The sequence below is a fragment of the Podarcis melisellensis genome, assembly GCF_964234715.1.
Source record: "Podarcis melisellensis genome assembly, chromosome: 13".
In the NCBI taxonomy this organism is placed as follows: Eukaryota; Metazoa; Chordata; class Lepidosauria; order Squamata; family Lacertidae; genus Podarcis; species Podarcis melisellensis.
Genome location: NC_138545.1, coordinates 9925240 through 9944127, shown reverse-complemented (window position 1 = coordinate 9944127; position 18888 = coordinate 9925240). Strand labels below are relative to the sequence as shown.

At 40.3% G+C, this 18888-nt stretch overlaps 4 protein-coding genes across 4 annotated transcripts; all 4 read right to left on the bottom strand.

Annotated features, from left to right (window-relative positions):
- Window positions 1–1230: 1230 nt before the first annotated feature.
- LOC309356171 (olfactory receptor 6X1-like) lies at window positions 1231–2160 on the bottom strand (the record flags this gene model as incomplete). The annotated part of the gene is made up of 1 exon (XM_081887346.1): window positions 1231–2160. One exon carries the CDS (start codon window positions 2158–2160, stop codon window positions 1231–1233), a length of 930 nt encoding a protein of 309 aa, XP_081743472.1.
- A 5680-nt stretch (window positions 2161–7840) lies between these two features.
- Window positions 7841–8758, bottom strand: LOC309354955 (olfactory receptor 6X1-like; the record flags this gene model as incomplete). Its single annotated transcript, XM_081885270.1, has 1 exon — window positions 7841–8758. One exon carries the CDS (start codon window positions 8756–8758, stop codon window positions 7841–7843), a length of 918 nt encoding a protein of 305 aa, XP_081741396.1.
- A 3293-nt stretch (window positions 8759–12051) lies between these two features.
- On the bottom strand, window positions 12052–13002 carry LOC309356170 (olfactory receptor 6X1-like; the record flags this gene model as incomplete). The annotated part of the gene is made up of 1 exon (XM_081887345.1): window positions 12052–13002. One exon carries the CDS (start codon window positions 13000–13002, stop codon window positions 12052–12054), a length of 951 nt encoding a protein of 316 aa, XP_081743471.1.
- Window positions 13003–16488: 3486 nt separating this feature from the next.
- LOC309354947 (olfactory receptor 6X1-like) lies at window positions 16489–17548 on the bottom strand (the record flags this gene model as incomplete). Its single annotated transcript, XM_081885259.1, has 1 exon — window positions 16489–17548. The coding sequence occupies one exon, from the start codon at window positions 17546–17548 to the stop codon at window positions 16607–16609; it is 942 nt and encodes a 313-aa protein (XP_081741385.1). The 3' UTR covers window positions 16489–16606.
- Between the last annotated feature and the right edge of the window lie 1340 nt (window positions 17549–18888).

The window sequence follows — 18888 nt, the reverse complement described above, 5'->3', positions numbered from 1 at the left end:
TGAACCCTTTTATCAATATTCTTCCAATATCTCTTCATTGTTTGACTTAAACAATTTGGCAAAAATCCAACAGTCAACTATTCTATATTTGAATATAAAGTGTATTTTTTAATATCTCTCTTACATTCATAAACATAAAATATCATTTTTTGTATAAAAAAAGAACCCATCAAAAATAATAAAATAAGAGAAAAGAGACAAAACAACAACAGTAACAAATGACTTCCTGAATGAGATAGGTTTGTGATAACTCTCTCTTCATATTGATGAAATTACAGTTCACTAATTACACATGTTAGGGTTTGTTGCAGTCAGCCAAGTAAGCTAAAAAAGAAAGACGGTCCACACACAAGAAAAAAAAATTCAGTATTGTTCTACTGTGTATGAAATAGGGAATAATATTGATGTTGGTGTATTGCCCCAATTCCCCTGGCATTGAGCCCAAAGACTTGTAGCTGAACATCTAATAATTTATATTAAAAAAAAATTTTTGACACAGAGCCCAGATGTCTTGGGAATATGCCTAGAAGAGGGAAATGAGAAAAAGCAGGAGGTGAAGAAGAAAAAGTAGATATTATTTCAATACAGAACAAGATCAGAACATGATATATTGATATTTATTTATTTATTTATTTATTTATTTATGCTATAAATCATTCACTATGATTTTATATATGCTGGAAGCTATCCAGAATGGCTGGGGCAACCCAGTCAGATGGACGGGCTACAAATTATTATTATTATTATTATTATTAGTAGTAGTAGTAGTAGTAGTAAGTCAGCAGACTTCCTTCTTTCATTTGTCATGGCCAGCACAAGGACTGTTTCAAGAATGTTAGGAGATTCAAATTTGTGAGTTTGATCCTTCACTTCAATACAAAAAGTTGCTGGAAAAGTCATGTAATAGTTTAACTCTGCACCCTGCACCTTATTCAGTCCATGAAATTCATTATATCCCAGAAGAATAAACTCAGTGATGATTGTAGCATTTCCCATCTCCCTTTGTCCTGAAATAATAGCAAAATGTATGCAAACATCATAATTTGGTACATGAAAAAGGGTCAGCTTATCCTGGAAGCAGGATATAGTGTTATATTTGTGATAACCATAAGGCAGTGGCAAGACTAACTGGGTTCCACTTCTTTATCTTAATTCCCCTACTGCGCAGTGGAGCAGAACTCAGACATTCAGGGCATGAGGTCCATCTCCACAAAAGTATTCTGGGAATTGCTATAACACCATTTTCCTTCTCAGAGATTTCCTTAGGGCTGCTTTGAAGTCTTTGTTCCGGATTGTGTAGATGAAAGGGTTCAACATGGGAATGAGACTTGTGCGCACAAGAGATACCACTTTGTTGACTCGGGTGTCACCTTGGGTTGTAGGTCTCAGGTACATAAACATATCTGCCGTGTAGAAGATGATAACAACAGTTAGATGAGAGGCACATGTGAAGAATGCCTTGGATCGGCCTGTGGCAGAAGACATCCGAATGATGGTGACTATGATGTATGTATAAGAAATTAATGAGATACCCAAGGAACCCCACATGAAAATAGCACCATAAATGAGACCTATCAGCTCCATCAAAGTTGTATCAGCACAGGCCAGTTTCAAAACAGGCCCAACATCACAGAAATAATGATCAATGACATTTTGTCCACAATATGGGAAAGTCCACACTACAGCTGATTGCGGGAAAATGATAACAAATCCACTAACCCAAGCCAACAAAGTCAGAAAGAGGCAGAGGTTGTTGGTCATAATGGTTTTATAGAGCAAAGGTTTGCAAATGGCTACATAGCGGTCAAAAGACATGAGGGTAAGAGTGATGAATTCAACAGACCCCATTGTGAAGACAACAAAACCTTGTAACATGCAACATGCAAAGGAAATGTTGGTTTTGCCTGAGAAGGCATTGACCAGCATCTTCGGGATCTCAGCTGTGGTGGAGCAGATCTCAGCTGTGGAGAAGTTGACAAGGAAGAAGTACATTGGAGTATGGAGCATGGACTCCATGAAAACAACTAAGATGATTAAGCTGTGTCCCGTTAAGGAGAGAAGATACATCAGTAGGAGAATGGTGTAAAATGCCATGTTCATTTCTTGAATTTCTGGAAATCCTAGAAGAATAAACTCAGTGACAAATGTTGCATTAGCCATCTCCACCGCTCCTTCCTTCTTTCCTGAAAGCACAGCAATAATATATGGGAACAGTATTATATTTAACTATTCATGGGAATTGTTGATATAAAACGGGCAAGTGACCCTGGTGAGGGGGACATATTTTATATTCTCCCCAGAAAGAAAATTTTGTAAAATTCACAGTATTGTCTGAGCAGAAGCATATTGGCTGGATTTGTAAACTTCTAGATTTTTCAAGTAATGGTAAATACTTTGTCCTGCAATATATAATTAACAAAAGGAATTCAATTGAAGAAATTAAAGTGACCACTCATCTTTTTTTAACTTCAAAATTATGCTTCAGTATCATCATTTAATCACATTGGTATAATAGCGTCATCTGATCACTGCATTATAAAAGTTGCTATCTAATCTGAAAACTGAAATATTTTCACTGGTCCTCAGTGAGGTAATTCATTAAAGAAACCCAGATCTCATTTGCACTACACAGTTAAAGAAGCAAAACCAATCCTTTGAATTGTAGGTTTCTGGGTTTTTTAAGAGAGTTCTGAAGTTGATAGAAGACCCCAATGCCCCTCACAAAGCTATAGCGCTTAGAGTGGTTGAACTCACAATCTCTCTTTCTAAGGAACTCTAAAGTCCAGGTATTAAATTTCTATTTGTGGGTGGAGAGAGAGCAGTAATAGAAACATCTTTAACAGCTCATACCATCCAACATTCGGAACAAAAGTGTGTTATATTAGGGACTACTTTTAAAATATGAGCGTGTTACTGAGAACTGCATGCAAGAATGCAATGAATAGGTGGAAACTGAGATGAAAAGTGACAATTTTTCATGGCAGTTTTAACCCACAAATTTCTGCAGAAGTGTTAAGAACTGAATTTCAGATGGGGGGGGGGAATGAGAGAGGAGGAATCCATCCCTACCCTCAGTGCCGAAACTGAAAAATCCTTCAAGCCCTACTGTGAACAATAACAGTAGACAATAGAAAAGAAAATCAAATTTCGTAAGAGACTTCCCTTGAAAAAGGAACTGTCTCCTCATCTTTGCAAATGAAAGGGCCATTTTGCATGAACTGGAAAGTCCAGAATGACCTATCACATTTCACCAGGAAGTGGCTATACAGTGGTACCTCGGGTTAAGTACTTAATTCGTTCCAGAGGTCTGTTCTGAACCGGAAACTGTTCTTAATCTGAAGCACCACTTTAGCTAATGGGGTCTCCTGCTGCTGCTGCGCAGGAAGCAAAGTTCTCATCCTGAAGCAAAGTTCTTAACCCGAGGTACTATTTCTGGGTTAGCGGAGTCTGTAACCTGAAGCATATGTAACCTGAAGCGTATGTAACCTGAGGTACCACTGTACCTAGGTGGAGCATCTCTTTACATGCAGTAAGTCTAAAGTCCAATCCCAAGCACTTTTCAGTAGAGCTGTCCCCTGTCTGAAATCCTGGAGAGCCACTGCTAGTCAGTGAAGAGCTTCGAGTCAGTACAAGGCAGTTTTCTATTATCAGACACCCCCTTTCTCTCTCTTACCTACCTTAAACCATCTCTGTAACAGAGAGCTTAGAGGGGGTAACCGCAGCCTTGAGGGCTGTGTATGTGGGGGACATAATGGACCACCTTTAAAATTGATCCATCAGTCAGCTGCATGCAGATAATTCACTTAAAGTGAAGGTGAGCTGAGAGAATTGTCCCCATGACATTCAAATGAAATTATTAAACGCAGGACTATTCATTCACAAAACACCTCAGAAGCATACAGACAAAGGTAAAAAGAAAGAAAGAGTAAAGGTAAAGGACCCCAAGACGGTTAAGTCCAGTCAAAGGTGACTATGGGGTTGTGGTGCTCATCTTGCTTTCAGGCCGAGGGAGCCAGGATTCCAGGTCATGAGGCCAGCATAACTAAACTTCTACTCGCGCAATGGAACACCTTGACGGAAGCCAATGATGGAAGCCAGAGTGCACAGAAATGCCGTTTACCTTCCCACCACAGCGGAACCTATTTATCTATTTGCACTAGTGTGCTTTTGAACTGCTAGGTTGGCAGGAGCTGGGGCAGAGCAACGGGAACTCACTCCGTTGCAGGGATTTGAACCACCAACATTCAGATTGGCAAGCCCAAGAGGCTCAGTGGTTTAGACCACAGCACAACCCGCGTCCCTTCTGACAAAAGTGCATTCCGAAAAGGCACAACCCAGGTGCTGCTTTACTGAGAATCATGTCAAAGACATTCATATATCCAAGGTCTATAAAGACACATTCCCCCAAGACCCTCGTGCACCTTCACATGTAGTCAGGAAGCAATATCCACAAGGAATGGCCAAGATCTCAATTCTGTTCCTTAAGACTGTGTGAGCATATTCTTTCCCCTCCCACATTTTGTATCTTCTTTGTCTCACAAGAGAAGGAGACTTCCCACATCTTCTCAAGCCAATTAAGAAAACTAATTAATGTTGAGTAAGTTTTCTTTTTTAAAAAAAGATGAGATGAAACTTCAGGGTAATTCCATGAGCGACTAACTTAACACCTGTAAGATTATTTCCATAATAGTTTGTAGCTGGCATCTGTCTGTTTCAAGAGACAATGGAGGAGTGAGCCTTTAGGGGTGAGGCCAAGTTGCTGGAAGGTTACAGCGCCTGCTGTGGCTGTAGAGAGTGATATGGGAGAGACATGTTTCATTGCAGCTGGGACACATGAAAGTGTCTGGTTGTGCTGCTGCAGGTTTTCTTCTCTCTGCACTTCTCCCAGCAGTTATTCCTCCTCTGGTCACTGCTATGGATGCACAACCTGACTGTCAGGAATGAGCCACCTCCTAGTGGAACAGGAAGAGGATGAAGCTGATCAAAGAAGTCCGAAGAGTTGGTGAATGGGAAGGCAGCTAGACAGGAAGCAAAACAAGAGACATAAGGGGTGACAGTTCAACATATTCTGTAGGAACCGGAAGAAGTCTTCAGAAGGGTCATGTTGAGTGATAATGCCAGCGGCTTTGTTAGAGCTGTCCAGAACTATCTGTTTGTTTTTGCAATAAATCCTCCTTTTAATTACCTACACTTACTGTGTTATCAAGCTGGGCTCCTGGGCTCCTGACACTGATTGTCTGACTCCAGGCACTGTGGTTGTCTGCAAGAGATCCCACATGGCAGGGTTGATGTTGTCAGCCTTCGTGTCACTTTTTGCAGAGATCTTTGTAACACAGAGTTGGTCTGCCAATGGGCCTGGTGCCTGAAGCCAGCTCCCTGTGGAGCACATCCTTGGGGATCCTGCCATCTTTCATTGTGTGGACATGTAGATGTCCCTAAGACATATTTGGGGAAAATCTATGGGATAAATGTTTTCTGGCAAGTGACATTTGGCCAATGTAACATGGCCAACATAATGTGTGACAATTCATTGATAGACACCCAGAAATAAATGCTCCAGACCAAAACGCTATGCACATGATGCTTTACTGTGCATTCACAAGTTTCAGGTCACCATGCAATCTTTGTGGGAAGTTGTAATGCCCGTGGGAATTTACTCATAGCTGTGGCCATACCCTAATGACTTCTTTCGTTTCAAAACAATATTTATCATCATTTGCAGGGAAGACAAATGTCACAGAATTCCATTTTTAAGAAGAGGATTCCATATTAATGACCTATCCAAACCAAAATAATCTTGTGTGAGACCTCTGAAGAAGAACCCAACCATCCATTTCCAATCATAGACCAATACAATTAATTCAAGTACTGTAATTAGAGCCCAATACCCATTTTACTTGCCCAGGAGATTTAATGGCACAATATAATTGCAATTAAGTATTGCTTCATTGCTGCCAGGAGGAGAAAGAGAGGGAGAGGAATTGCAAACATTTCCATCTTAGTGCATAATTGTTTACAAGACATTGGGGGCGGGGGTCCTATAGTAAGAACTGGTTTGGTTGCAGCAGATCTCCATCTTAGCTGGCTGCTTCTTGACTCAGGTGGCTTGAGCTGGTCTTAAGTACCCAACCCAGGTTCAGTTGAAGGTTCAGTTGAAGATACACAGGTATAACTTGTCGTCCTGACTACTTATAAATTCTGCAAAAGGGGTTTCTGGGGGGTGTAGCAGAGACAGGACCAAAGGGGTGGTGGGTGGCTTAGGCTGGATCCCAACCTGTTTAGCTTGATCAGGTGACCTGGCAACCTGGCATTGAACCTTATTTTAAAGGCTTGTTCTACCTTTGTCGGGTGGAGCAGCAGCAGCACCCTTGAGGCTGAACAGGGTTGGGATTTGATGCAACTATACACCAGCTTAATTTACAACAATTTGCTTTTCACCAACTTTTTCTGCATAGGATAGCTCCCTGAAATTTAATTCAGTGCAGATTGCAAGGTTATTGCTATTTATTTTAGGTCTCCCCAAGTTGAGAGGTTTGATTATGAGCCCGGGGTAATATATTCATTTATTTAAGTGAACTCTGCCCTTCCAACAAACACCCACTTATAAAAAGTACAATATCAAAGAGCATGGAAATTTTATGAAATAAGTAAAATATTTCCATTACTCTATATACAAATCCTGCTTGCATCACCTTCCTGTGCATAAACAAAAGGGGTAAAGCTGCAAATAGTAAGTTACCATATATGTGATTTAGCAAACAAGCTTAATATGGAAACATACACAGTTTTTCTGTTTTTAGAACAAATTTTCATTCAGTTGCAATTCCTGGTGTCCAGGTACAAGTCTGTGAACATGAATGAACAAAGGGTGGGGTGGGCAGCAGGGTGAAAAGGGGACAAATCTTCTCCATCTTTGATAGTTCTTTTGGGAAGGGAATTTCAACAGATGTCACGTAATCTGCACTAATGCAAGTGTGGAGACAGTGTTTTTAGGGAGAGCATTCCATGACTGAAGCGGCAATACAGTGGTACCTTGGTTCTCAAACTTAATCCATTCCAGACTTTAAAAGACAACTCCTAAAAAGCAATTTAACATGAATTTTGCTATCTAGCAAGACCATTGATCCATAAAATGAAAGCAATAAACAATGTCCTGTAGTCACACAATCAATCAATCTGTAGCTGAACTGGGTTCCGCACAGTCACAAAAACAAAACAAAAAGTTGCAAAACAAAAAACGCAAAATAAATAGCAAAAACAGACAGACCGCAGCGTAACACTCAAAACGGAAGTGTGGCACTCAAAATGGAGCATGTTCAGCTTCCAAAAAAAGTTTGCAAACCGGAACACTTACTTCCAGGTTTGCAGTGTTGGGGTTCCAAGTCGTTTGAGAACCAAGGCATTTGAGAACCAATGTATCACTGTACTGAGACTACTCTCTTACCAAGAATATACACATATTTCCCCAATAACCAACCACCCCACCCCTCATAAGTATATTGTGTGGTTACTAGATGATTCACATGATTCAGGCCAGTCATCTCAAGCAAAGAGTCCATACAGAGAGTCCTGGAGTTGAATTTTTCCCTCATCTCTTCTCTTGAAAAGGATGGTAGAGTAGAACAGTCATTTCAATGTCAGTCCCATTTCAAGGAAGGCAGACACAATCTTATCTTGTGCTTGTGACCATAACAAGGGGGCAGGCAAAGCTGTCCAATCCCCACTGAAAACACCATGCAAACAGAAGTAAAACATGTTACTACTAAAATCATTCTGGAAATACAGTACCACAGCTGGAAAATATATCACAATACTGCCACCAGCTACTCCCTGCAACACTTCACTTTGTTATAGCTTTCCACAAGGCAGATTTCACCTCTTTATTCCGTATGGTGTATATGAAAGGGTTCAGCAATGGGGTTAATACCGTGTTGAGAACAGAGACCACTTTGTTGCTGTGGACAGAGGAGTGTGCCGTGGGCTTCAAGTACATGAAGAGAACAGCTCCATAAAATATGGTGACCACCGTGAGATGGGAAGCGCAAGTGGAGAAGGCTTTCTGTCGTCCCTTGCTGGAAGGAATCCTCAATATGGTTGAGATGATATAGATGTAGGAGACCACAGTGAAGAGAAAGGAACTTGGGATTATGCTGGCTGTCCCCAACACACCAAGGAATTCAATGAGGCTGGTGTCTGCACAGGCCAATTTCAAAATGGGGCCAACGTCGCAGTAGTAATGGTCAATGGTGTTGCCAGCACAAAATGGCAATTTCAGTATCAAAGCTGCCTGACTGAAGATAACTACAAATCCCAGTGACCAGGAACCCAGTGTCAACAGTAAGCAGAGGTTTTTGGTCATAATTGTGGTGTAATGTAAAGGTTTGCATATGGCAATGTATCTATCAAAGGACATGATGGAGAGGATGAGAAATTCAGTGATGCCAAGGAAGAAGTGGAAGAAGGACTGTACCACGCAACAATGGAGGCAGATAGTGGTCCTGGCTATCAAGAAGGTCTCCAGCATTTTAGGGATGACAGTGGTTGTGTACCAGATCTCAAGGAAAGAAAGATTGCTCAGAAAGAAATACATTGGGGTCTGGAGCTGCTTGCTGACTCTCACGATGATGATGATGAGGCCGTTCCCTGCCAAGGTGAGAATGTATATGACAAGGATGAGTACAAACAGTGACAGGTGCCACCGCCGAAGAGTTGGGAAGCCCAGAAGAACGAACTCATGCACTGATGTGTCATTTGCCATATTTGACTCATGTCTTAGGAAGAAAAACATGTGAATGAACAAATGAAAGAGCAAAAGGATTAGGCAATTTTTAAAACTAACAAAAGTACTCCTACAAGAATGCAGAGGGAGAGCAAGAAGATGGACACAGGGTTCATTGACATGATTAAGCTCAGTAGATTTGAGCAGGAGCAATCCATATTTATTAAATTTATATAGCACCTTTCATCACAAGATCTCAGAAGGCTGACAGAATAAGATACAAGATAAAACACATGTAAATAATTAAGAAAAAAACCAACAACTAAATAGTAATCCAAGTTTGTTCCAGGGTACAGTTTTTGAGCTTTCAATGGATGAATCAATGGCAGTCATATTCAAAAGAAGTAAATGTGCAGTGTGACATCAAAACATTAATGGTGGGATTCATCCAATGGATTTTGTGAGTGGGAGCCCAGCACAATAGGTTGTTTTCCCCTCCCCTCTCCTCATGAGTCCTCCCCACTATGCCTCAGTCTGAAAGTGACTCTGGGAACAGTTCGGACATCCCCCAGAACAGCACACAAGAGGAGCAGGGGTCATTTTATCTGGCAAACTTATATGCTTGCACAGACTGAACATTTGTAATAGTGTGTTGAATTCTACGCTACCTGCCATTTAAAAATGCCCATGGTGAGTAGAGTAAAAATAACCTGCATTTTGGATTCTTTGAGTCGAAAACCTTGTTGGGAATATGGAGAAGTTATGTATATTGAGGTGGGAGGGTGTGGGAGTTGTATCTTTTGGGAAACATTGAGTGAAACATTTTGGGAAAATTGAAGTCCAATAAATATGCCAATATTTGGAGATGACTTGCCTGAAACCTTTTGCTAGGTGGAGTCATTTGCAATCTACTGTATGAACTATCCTAGCTGATAGTTTTTCATGTCATCTTGTGAAGGTAAATGACATTCCCTGAACTATTGGGTTGGATCCTGGAAAAAGGTTTTAGATGCACCAGTATGGTTGCATGGCTTATTACAAGTAGTATTAGTATTAGTGTTAACATTAGTATTAGCCCAGGGTAGCAAGCAAGAAAACATGCAATTAAAGAAATGCTAAATATCTAAAACCATTAAAACTTAATCCAAATTTATCTGAATATTCAGCCCCCTCAAGCTGTCAGACATAAAGAACATCCTAAATCTGCTCCATGTTCCATATAATGCATTTCAGTTAATATAATGACAACAATTAATGTGGATCACCCACAAAGCAGGAGAGAATACTCACATCCCTTTTTGTACTTAGCTTTTCTTCTTCTTTAAGAATCTTTCAGATGTCCAAGGCAAAGAAAACTTGTGTAAGACCTCAGAAGAATAACCCATCAAGTGATTCGCAATGTTTTAAGTAACTGATCAAGCAATATAGTTATTACTTCAGCTAATTAAAGCTGAATCTATGTTTTACTTAACCCAGGGGATTAGCACAATTAGCTACTGCTTCACTGGGTTGGGTTTTTTTAATAATAATAATTAAAACACCAAGTGAGTGTAAGTTCCGACCCAGGTCAATGTGTAGGTTTTCCAGGGTTGCACACAGTGTAATCAGGAGCAGACATGCAGTATATTAAAAGGAAATGGTTCCATTCAGTTTTATGAATGACAAACGCCCTCATGGCTAGCAAAAAGGCCCACAACCAATGTTGTGAAGGCTGCCAAAGAAATTCAAAATGAATGCCTGTTTGGCTTCAGCCACAATAGGGAATATAATGAGTTACTAATCAACAATAGTTCACTGCAACCTAATGAGGCAGAAAGGAGTATGGCCAATCCTCCATTCTTTGGGCAGAAGCAAGTTGTTGTTTTATTATTTGTGATGGGGTTTTTTGGCTTAATATTCCTTGGCAATGCCATGCTTCTGATTGAAGGAAGAATCTTAAGCGTGTTCAGCCCTAGACTTGCCCTGACATCCCTCCCCATTTGAGATTTGTAGCACATGAATATATGCAGGGATTCCCAAACTTTTTGGGACCCATGGACATACTGGGAAAACTAAGAAACTGTCTTGGGTGCTACAAAATATCACTTTCACAGAATAGAAGATAGTGATTCCAGGAATATCATTCCCCCCACAACAGAAAAAAAACCACACCTATGAAGTCCCCACATCCATACCTAAACATACAATAAATCAGGAACTCGCCCACCAAGAAAAATAATAATTGGATGCCCACTCAACAAACAAAAAGGCATCAACAGCAATGGAAATATCAGGAGGAGCAAGAGGCATCAGTGAGTTACAAGGAAGATGTCTCTGGGTGTTATGGTGTCCACAAGTGCCAGAGGGAATGTTGATTCCAATTTCCATATGCAGTCTTTTTCAGCAACCATTGACAAAGCATGATTAGCTACTTCATAGTAGAATCAGATACAAGCATACATAAATCAGCATTTATGATATGGCTGATAAGGCTATGTTAAGGCTACCCTTGTTTGAAACCCTGGATAGCTGCTGATAATAAGCAATACTGAGCTCAACGGGAAAGTGGTCTGACAGGGTATGAGGAAGCTCTACAGAAATCATCTCCATGGGAAATAAGCTTGCAGAGTGTGGTTGAATCATTTTTTTAAGCATAACTGGGAGGGATAAGGAGGCCACTGGAGAACATGACTATCTATTCTATCAGAAGACTCCATTCAGAACCCATTTTTAAGATTGGTAGAATAGCTCAATTCAGCTTGGGCTAATTTGGAGGCTACTCAGTTTGGCTCAAGGGTCTTGGTCTGCTTCACTCCCCCTAAGACACACTTGCATCAGAATAAGTTAAATTGGAAACAATGGCTCTTAGTTTTGAGTTGACATAAGTAGCATTGTACTATTGAATTGTCTTATTTTTGCACAAGATAAATGAGTCTAAAACAGAACTTACTTTGCTTTAAAGAAGAGTGACTACCTATTGAGTATTGCTACTGTACCTCTCCAATCTTATTATAAGGTGCAAAAGAGTAACTACAGCAGATATTAAACGGTAGGTGAATTTTTTGGGGGGATGGGGGCTACAATCAAATCTTGAATATATGCTCAGAGTGCCTTGCTGAGAATTTTGTAAGTGGACATAGAAATTGCTTTGCCCCAATCCACCTGAAACCTGAAATGATGGCTCTGCATAAATGTGTCTCGGTGTTTGACATGTCACATCAGGAAAGTTGCCTACCAACCTTTTATTTTGTTGATTTATTAATAATAGGCTTTATATAGACACAAAACTAAAAAGCAAGCATAAATCTGCAACCACCACACCATAAATGTACATAGTTTGGAATATATATATTTTAAAAGTCACCCTTGAGAAATCGTCTTCTCTTGTGGATTGCGCTCCGGACTGCCTCTTTGACCTCTGTGTTCCTGATTGTGTATATGAAAGGGTTCAGCATTGGAGTGAGGGTAGTGTTCAGTACCGCCACTACCCTTGTTAGACGAGATGAGGAATGAACGTTGGGTCTCACGTACATGAAGACAAGGGCTCCATACAACATGGACACTACAATCAGGTGAGACGTGCAAGTGGAGAACGCCTTCTTACGCCCTGTGGCTGAAGGTATGCGGAGGATGGTGGAGATGATGAAGACGTAAGACACTGCAGTGAGGATCAAGGTCATGATGACAATCAGGATGGAGCTCAACAGTCCCAGAGATTCAATCAAGTGGGTATCTGTACAGGCTAGGCTTAAGATGGGACCGATATCACAGTAGAAATGGTCAACAATGTTGGACCCACAGAAAGGCAGCCTCCACACAACGATGGACTGAGGAAACATAATTATGAATGCTACATACCAGGTGGCAAAAGACATCTGAATGCAAACATGCTTTGTCATAATCATTGGGTACTGAAGTGGCCTGCATATGGCCAAATAGCGGTCAAAAGCCATAGCTGTGAGGATGAAAAGCTCTGTGCTGCCCAGGATGAAGTGGAAAAATCCCTGGGCCATACAGCAAGCAAAACTAATAGCAGTCTTTTTTTGTAAAAGTGTTTGCAGCATTTTTGGTACAACGGTTGTTGTGTAGCAGATTTCCAGAAATGCAAGACTGCACAGGAAAATGTACATTGGGGTTTGAAGTCTTGGCTCAATGGTGACAATGATGAGGATGAACCCATTGCCTACAATGGCTATGATGTACAGGAATAAACCAATTACAAAAAACACTCCATGTAATTCATGCAGAAAAGGGATCCCCAGCAGAATAAATTCAGTCACTGTCGATGCATTCATCACCTCCATGTTAGCAAACACAAATGCACACAGCCCAAATAATCTACTAGTATGGCTCTGAAGATATCCAATGTTTTTAAAATCCACAAAGAAGCCTTCTTCAGAACAACTGGCATGGAAACTGGGGGTGTAGGAAAAAACAAACAAATACATATTCAGATATTTTGGAGTGCACTTCTATTTATCAGGATGCCCTCGCTTTTCTACAGTTAATGCTGTTGTATCAACTGGAGCTTTTCAGTTAACATATAATCAAATTTAGGAATGGCCAAAATACGCCCCAGCCCACAATAAAGTATTTAAATCAATCAGATTTGTTCATGACTGCTTTAAAAGTAATATTGGGGAGGTAGGAAGTGTTTGATGGAAACAGTGCCGGTGGAAGTGCAAAGCCTGAATGTCGCCCCCAACCCAGTACTGTATTGTTGCATTTTTCAGATTGTTAATTCAATTCACCCCTTTTTCTATCTCCCCGGCCTCCTTCCCTTCCTTCCTTCTACTGTAATTTTGGTTTAGAGTAAACCTCATTGAACTATGTGAGACTTCAGAGAAAATTTACATATTATTATTCTGCATATCCTACTCTATCTCTTCCTCTCTCACATATCAGCTTGGATGGAGGCAAAACCCACAAGAATTTGAGGCTGTTGATCAGAATGGAAGGAGGGAAATGAGAAGATCACAACAAAATGGGGGGGGGAGAGAGGAGGTAGAAAGAGGGGAGAAGATCGAAAAGGGGAAGAAGGGGGGGAAATGGAAAAAATGGAAAAGGGAGCAAGAAATAGGAGAGGCAAATAAATAAGGAGAAAGCAATGTGAAAGGAAAGCACCTGCTAGAAAGCTGAACAGAAAGGGACGGCATTAAAAAAAGACAGACAGCATGCTTGGCAGCCAGCATCCTGCTTGAAAAGGACATAGTCTTACCTTTTGCTAAAATTCTGTAGTGAAAATGACAACACAGTGAAGATGCTTTGCCTTAATCCACAATATCCCAGAGGTCAAAAGCTTGTTCAATCTCATTCAACTACAAAAGAAATCTGGTGTCTATTCTGCTCTGTCTCTTAGCTGGATGCGGAATCTTCTTGGTAAACATGACTTCTGGAGGGATCGTTATTGTATTCAATATTACAAATGCCCTATTTGTTCACTTTCCAAGAATTTCTCATGGGATATTACACCCCCAAGAACCTATTGATTGCTTAAGGCCATAGGCATTAATATCGCTATAGTGTGATATTTCTGCCCTTCCATTCCCCTCCATTCCCTTCTCCCCACAGAAATCTTGATATAAATAATTAATATTATTAATTAATAAATAATTAATTCTAATGAGAATGACTTCTTTAAAGGTAAACAACCCTTCCTCTAGGACAGTGATCCCCAAATGGATGTCCTTCAGATGTTTTGGATTATTATTCTGCAGAGCCCTTCTGCAAATGGAAGGAGCCATTTTTTTATCTGCTCTGTTTTATTATATATTTTTTTCCTTGGGTTTCTACAAATTTCTTTTTTATGTTCTTCTGACACACATATGCTCTGTTGTGTGTGTGTGTGTTGTGTGTGTGCGTGTGTGCATCTGTTGCTTTTTCCTCTCTTTTAGAAGATATCTGAAGGCAGCCCTGTTAGGGAAGCTTTTAATGTTTAATAGATTATTGCATTTTAATATTTTGTTGGAAGCCGCCCAGAGTGGCTGGGGAAACCCAGCCAGATGGGCGGGGTATAAATTATTATTATTATTATTATTATTATTATTATTATTATTATTATTATTATTATTATTCCAAGCTCCAGCTTTAATTCACTTGGTTAAAATTTCATGCTCCTTTCTTTAGCATCTCTCTTCCCTCTATACATCTGGTACCCCCCCACCTCCACTCAACTGAACCTGCCTTTCAATCAAGGAAGATCTCAGCTGTGATGCCCATTGGCAGCCTATTATTACTCCTTTACCCTGGGGTATCTCCTACACATCACCAGTTTTCGGAATGATTCCCCACAAAACTCTAGGTTAACCCAGTTGGGACTGGGAGGACGACCCTTTTCTGAACCCTGGAGAGCTGCTGCCAGTGGAGACAGTTGTGAGCTAGATGGCCTGACTTAGTGTAAGGCACCTTCCTCCTTTCCATAGGGTTCTGTTTCTAGTCTCCCTATTCCCTCCCTCTCCCACAATAGTTCTAATGTTAGGGCTTATCTACTCTTCTTTTTTGTTGGGCCTTGTCCAAGCAGTTTGCCTCTTTCTAGGCATGGGTCTGAACAGTTTTGCCTTTGTCCCAATTGCTCTCCCCTGGAAAAAATCTGCTCTTTAGTGCTATACCAGAACAAACTGCAATCTGCAGAAAACCCTATTGTTCTTTGTTCCGATTCAGCACTAAAGAAATTGGGTTTCCCCAGGGGGAAGGTGGCAAAGCAAAAGGAGGTGTGTATAAGCCGCTAGTCTGTTCCTTTCTCAATTTGCATAAGAGTGGAGGCAAATCTATTCAAAATGAATTTACTCATGGCATTCGGTGGCTCCGACTCTATCAAGCTTTGCTTGTCTTGGACCATTTCTTAATATCAAGTGTCCACTTGCACCCAAAATACTTCTGCATTGTCATTTTTAAACACCCACCCACCCCTTAAGACTAATTATATGGCAATTTATACACAAAAATCAATACGTTGCACACATAATACAAATAATATGCTGTGCTATATTTATTATTCATAACTGAATAAACATATTAATGCCTATTTTTTTCATATAGCTATAGACATTGTTGTATATAATTTTGGTGCTGTTTTTATAGTGTGTGTGTAATATACAGTATACATAATGTCATTCATATAAAAATATTTGTAACAACACATATACTTTTCAGGATTTGTTTGTATTTTTAGCAGAGCTAGGAGGGAGGAAAAACCTCACTTGCTTTCCCTTCTGCAGTGACCAAAGGCAGATTCTCACATTCTCCATATCAAGCCCATCTGTGTGCCTGCAACCAAGAAGTACCTTCTTCAGCGGAACATATTCTCTTAGATTGCTCTCTACACAGTAGACCTCGCCAACTGATGCTGAGCAAAATGTTGGCGCTCCGGTCAATAACTCCAAGAAGAAGCCAAACGAGGTTTTTCCTGGCAAATCGGGACAAAGATACCACTGCTTTAGTAGCTTCCTTTTTAGCCAAAATTTTACCTTAAAGGGTTCCTAACAAACCATCCTTTCAGGGAACAGACAGGGCGAAGCAGAATATATAAGTGCACATGATCACAGTGTGACCTTATGATCTTCAATTCAGGTAGGTAGCCATGTTGGTCTGACACAGCCAATATAGATACCTGAAGAAGTTTGCATGCACACGAAAGCTTATACCAAGAACAAACTTGGTCTCTGAGGTGCTATTGGACAATTTCTTAAAATTTTTTATATGTTTCTTATGATCTTTGACAGCTTCACCCTTGTCCTTTTAATTATCCCAGTGATTTTAAATGTTTTACACTGTGATGCCAAAAAAGGTATTTGATTTGAACCTCACTTCTCATTGAGATTAATGAGAGAAATAGGAATGAGGAGGAACCCATATGCATAATTCCATCAGTAATCTGAACTTCACCAATTCTTCCCTTTGGAATGCATTTTAAATGCCTTCTTTCAGGGTCCACCTCTTTTTATGGATTGCACTCCTGACAGCCTCTTTCACTTCTGTGTTCCTTATGGTATATATGAAAGGATTCAACATTGGGGTGAGGATAGTGTTCAAGACTGCTACAACCCTAGTTCCTGGGGATGGGTGCAGGACGCTGGGCCTCACATACACAAAGATTAGAGCACCGTACAAAATAGACACCACAATCAGATGAGACACACAGGTGGAGAATGCCTTCTTGCGCCCTAATGCAGAGGGTATGCGAAGTATGGTTGAGATAATAAAGACATAAGACAGAATGTTTAAAGAGAAGGTTGAGAGAATAAATAGGATGGAGCTCAACAGTTCCAGCAACTGACTGGGGGTGGTATCGGCACAAGCTATGCTTAGCATGGGGCCAAAATCACAGTAGAAGTGGTCAATGACATTAGAACTGCAAAATGGCAACGTCCACAAGATGGGTAGCTGAAAAATCATAATAATAAATCCCCCATACCAGGTGGCCAGGGACATTTGAATACAAACATTGTTGGTCATAATCATTGGGTACCGAAGTGGCTTGCATATGGCTAAATAGCGGTCAAATGACATGGCTGTGATGATAAAAAGCTCCGTAGTTCCCAGCGTGAAGTGGAAGAAGTTCTGGGCCATGCAACAATAGAAGCAAATAGTGGTCCGTGTTTCTAAAAGGGCCTGCAGCAACTTAGGTACAACTGTAGTGGTGTAGCACATCTCCAGAAAGGCAAGGTTGCTCAAGAAGATGTACATTGGTGTCTGAAGCCTTGGTATGAAGGCCACAATGATGGGGATGCAGCCATTCCCAATGATGGCTACAATATACATGAATAAACCCACAACGAAGAAGATTCTGTGAAGATCAGGTAGTAAAGGAAACCCCAGAAGGATAAATTCAGTCACTGTTGATGTATTCATCACTGGAAATTACCATCAAATAATCCTCAGATGTGTCTTGGAGGACATCCCAAATGTCCATGTATAAGAAGGACCCTGAGTTCCCATCTAGGAGAAGGACAACTCTGATCCTAAACCCCCATTGCCTTGCAGGATATCTTCAGGAGCAGAAAATACTAAGGAGAAAACACCACACAAACCCAGAGTGGAGTCCCTAAAATGGTTGGGTGGCACCTTGTACATCATCTTCTGGCAACTAGTGCAGGCATCTGGTGCCAAACATATCACTCTGCTTTCCTTTGGACCACATCAGTGAGGCTGAGAAGGGGGTCTTGTCATCTGGGCAGTCCAGGACCTCCATACACACTGCCTAAACTTGTGCTCCACGGAGCTCACTTTGGTGCAGCTAACACAGTGATAGATGGATGCAAGCAACAAGAATTAGGCTGCCTAGGGATGCTGGCTGGTGGGTGGGTGGTAATGGCATATCTGTAGTGGAAGTTCTTTATTATTATAAACAAATTAATAACCTAACTATGAACCACCAGTTAAAAGTCATTTAAACAGAGGATGATCAAAATAGCAGTAGAACTTCTAAAATCGATTCAATGTGATTCATTTTAATTAAATCTCGAAAGGAGCATTAGAAAGAAGGGAAAGAATGAACAAATGAACTCATGAAGGAAGGCTTCCTTGGAAGTACCAACAGTATATATCAAGCAAAATTGTAGATTTATTGGACTTTCAAAGATGCAGCAGCTCAAGATGTTATTGTTTTCATATTTAGACAGCAGACTTTTTGACTAGGGAAAAATAGAAGAGAAAGAAAGGAAGTAAGGAAGGAAGGAAGGAAGGAAGAGAAAGAATGTTAACCAAATAATAAAGAACATTTAAAGCAAATATGTTGCTTATGGGTACCTTATGGTTTGCTTTGAAAATTCAGGATATAAATTTAATAAATACACAAATAATAAATACCCACTTACATAATTTACAAAACCTTAAAACAGTGGTGGTGAATGTTTTAAAACCATATTTGATGTTTATGGTCTGTAGACCAACTAAAGTGACAACTTCTGTCATCCCTGGCTATTGGTAATGCTGGGTGGTGGAGAGTAACCTGAGTCCAGGTTACTTGCTAAAAACACTTCTAGACACAAGGGAAGTTAAAAAAACATTTTCAGCAATTAAGGGGATATTTGGGGTTAAGGCCATGACATTAAATTTACACCAAAATTTTGAAGTTCTCTGACACTTTTCGTGTTAGTGAAATATTCACATGATTTGCATACACTGAAAATATCACCACTTACTGTTAGGTGGATAATTACCCACTTATTTCAATAATGGGAAGTTCCTCA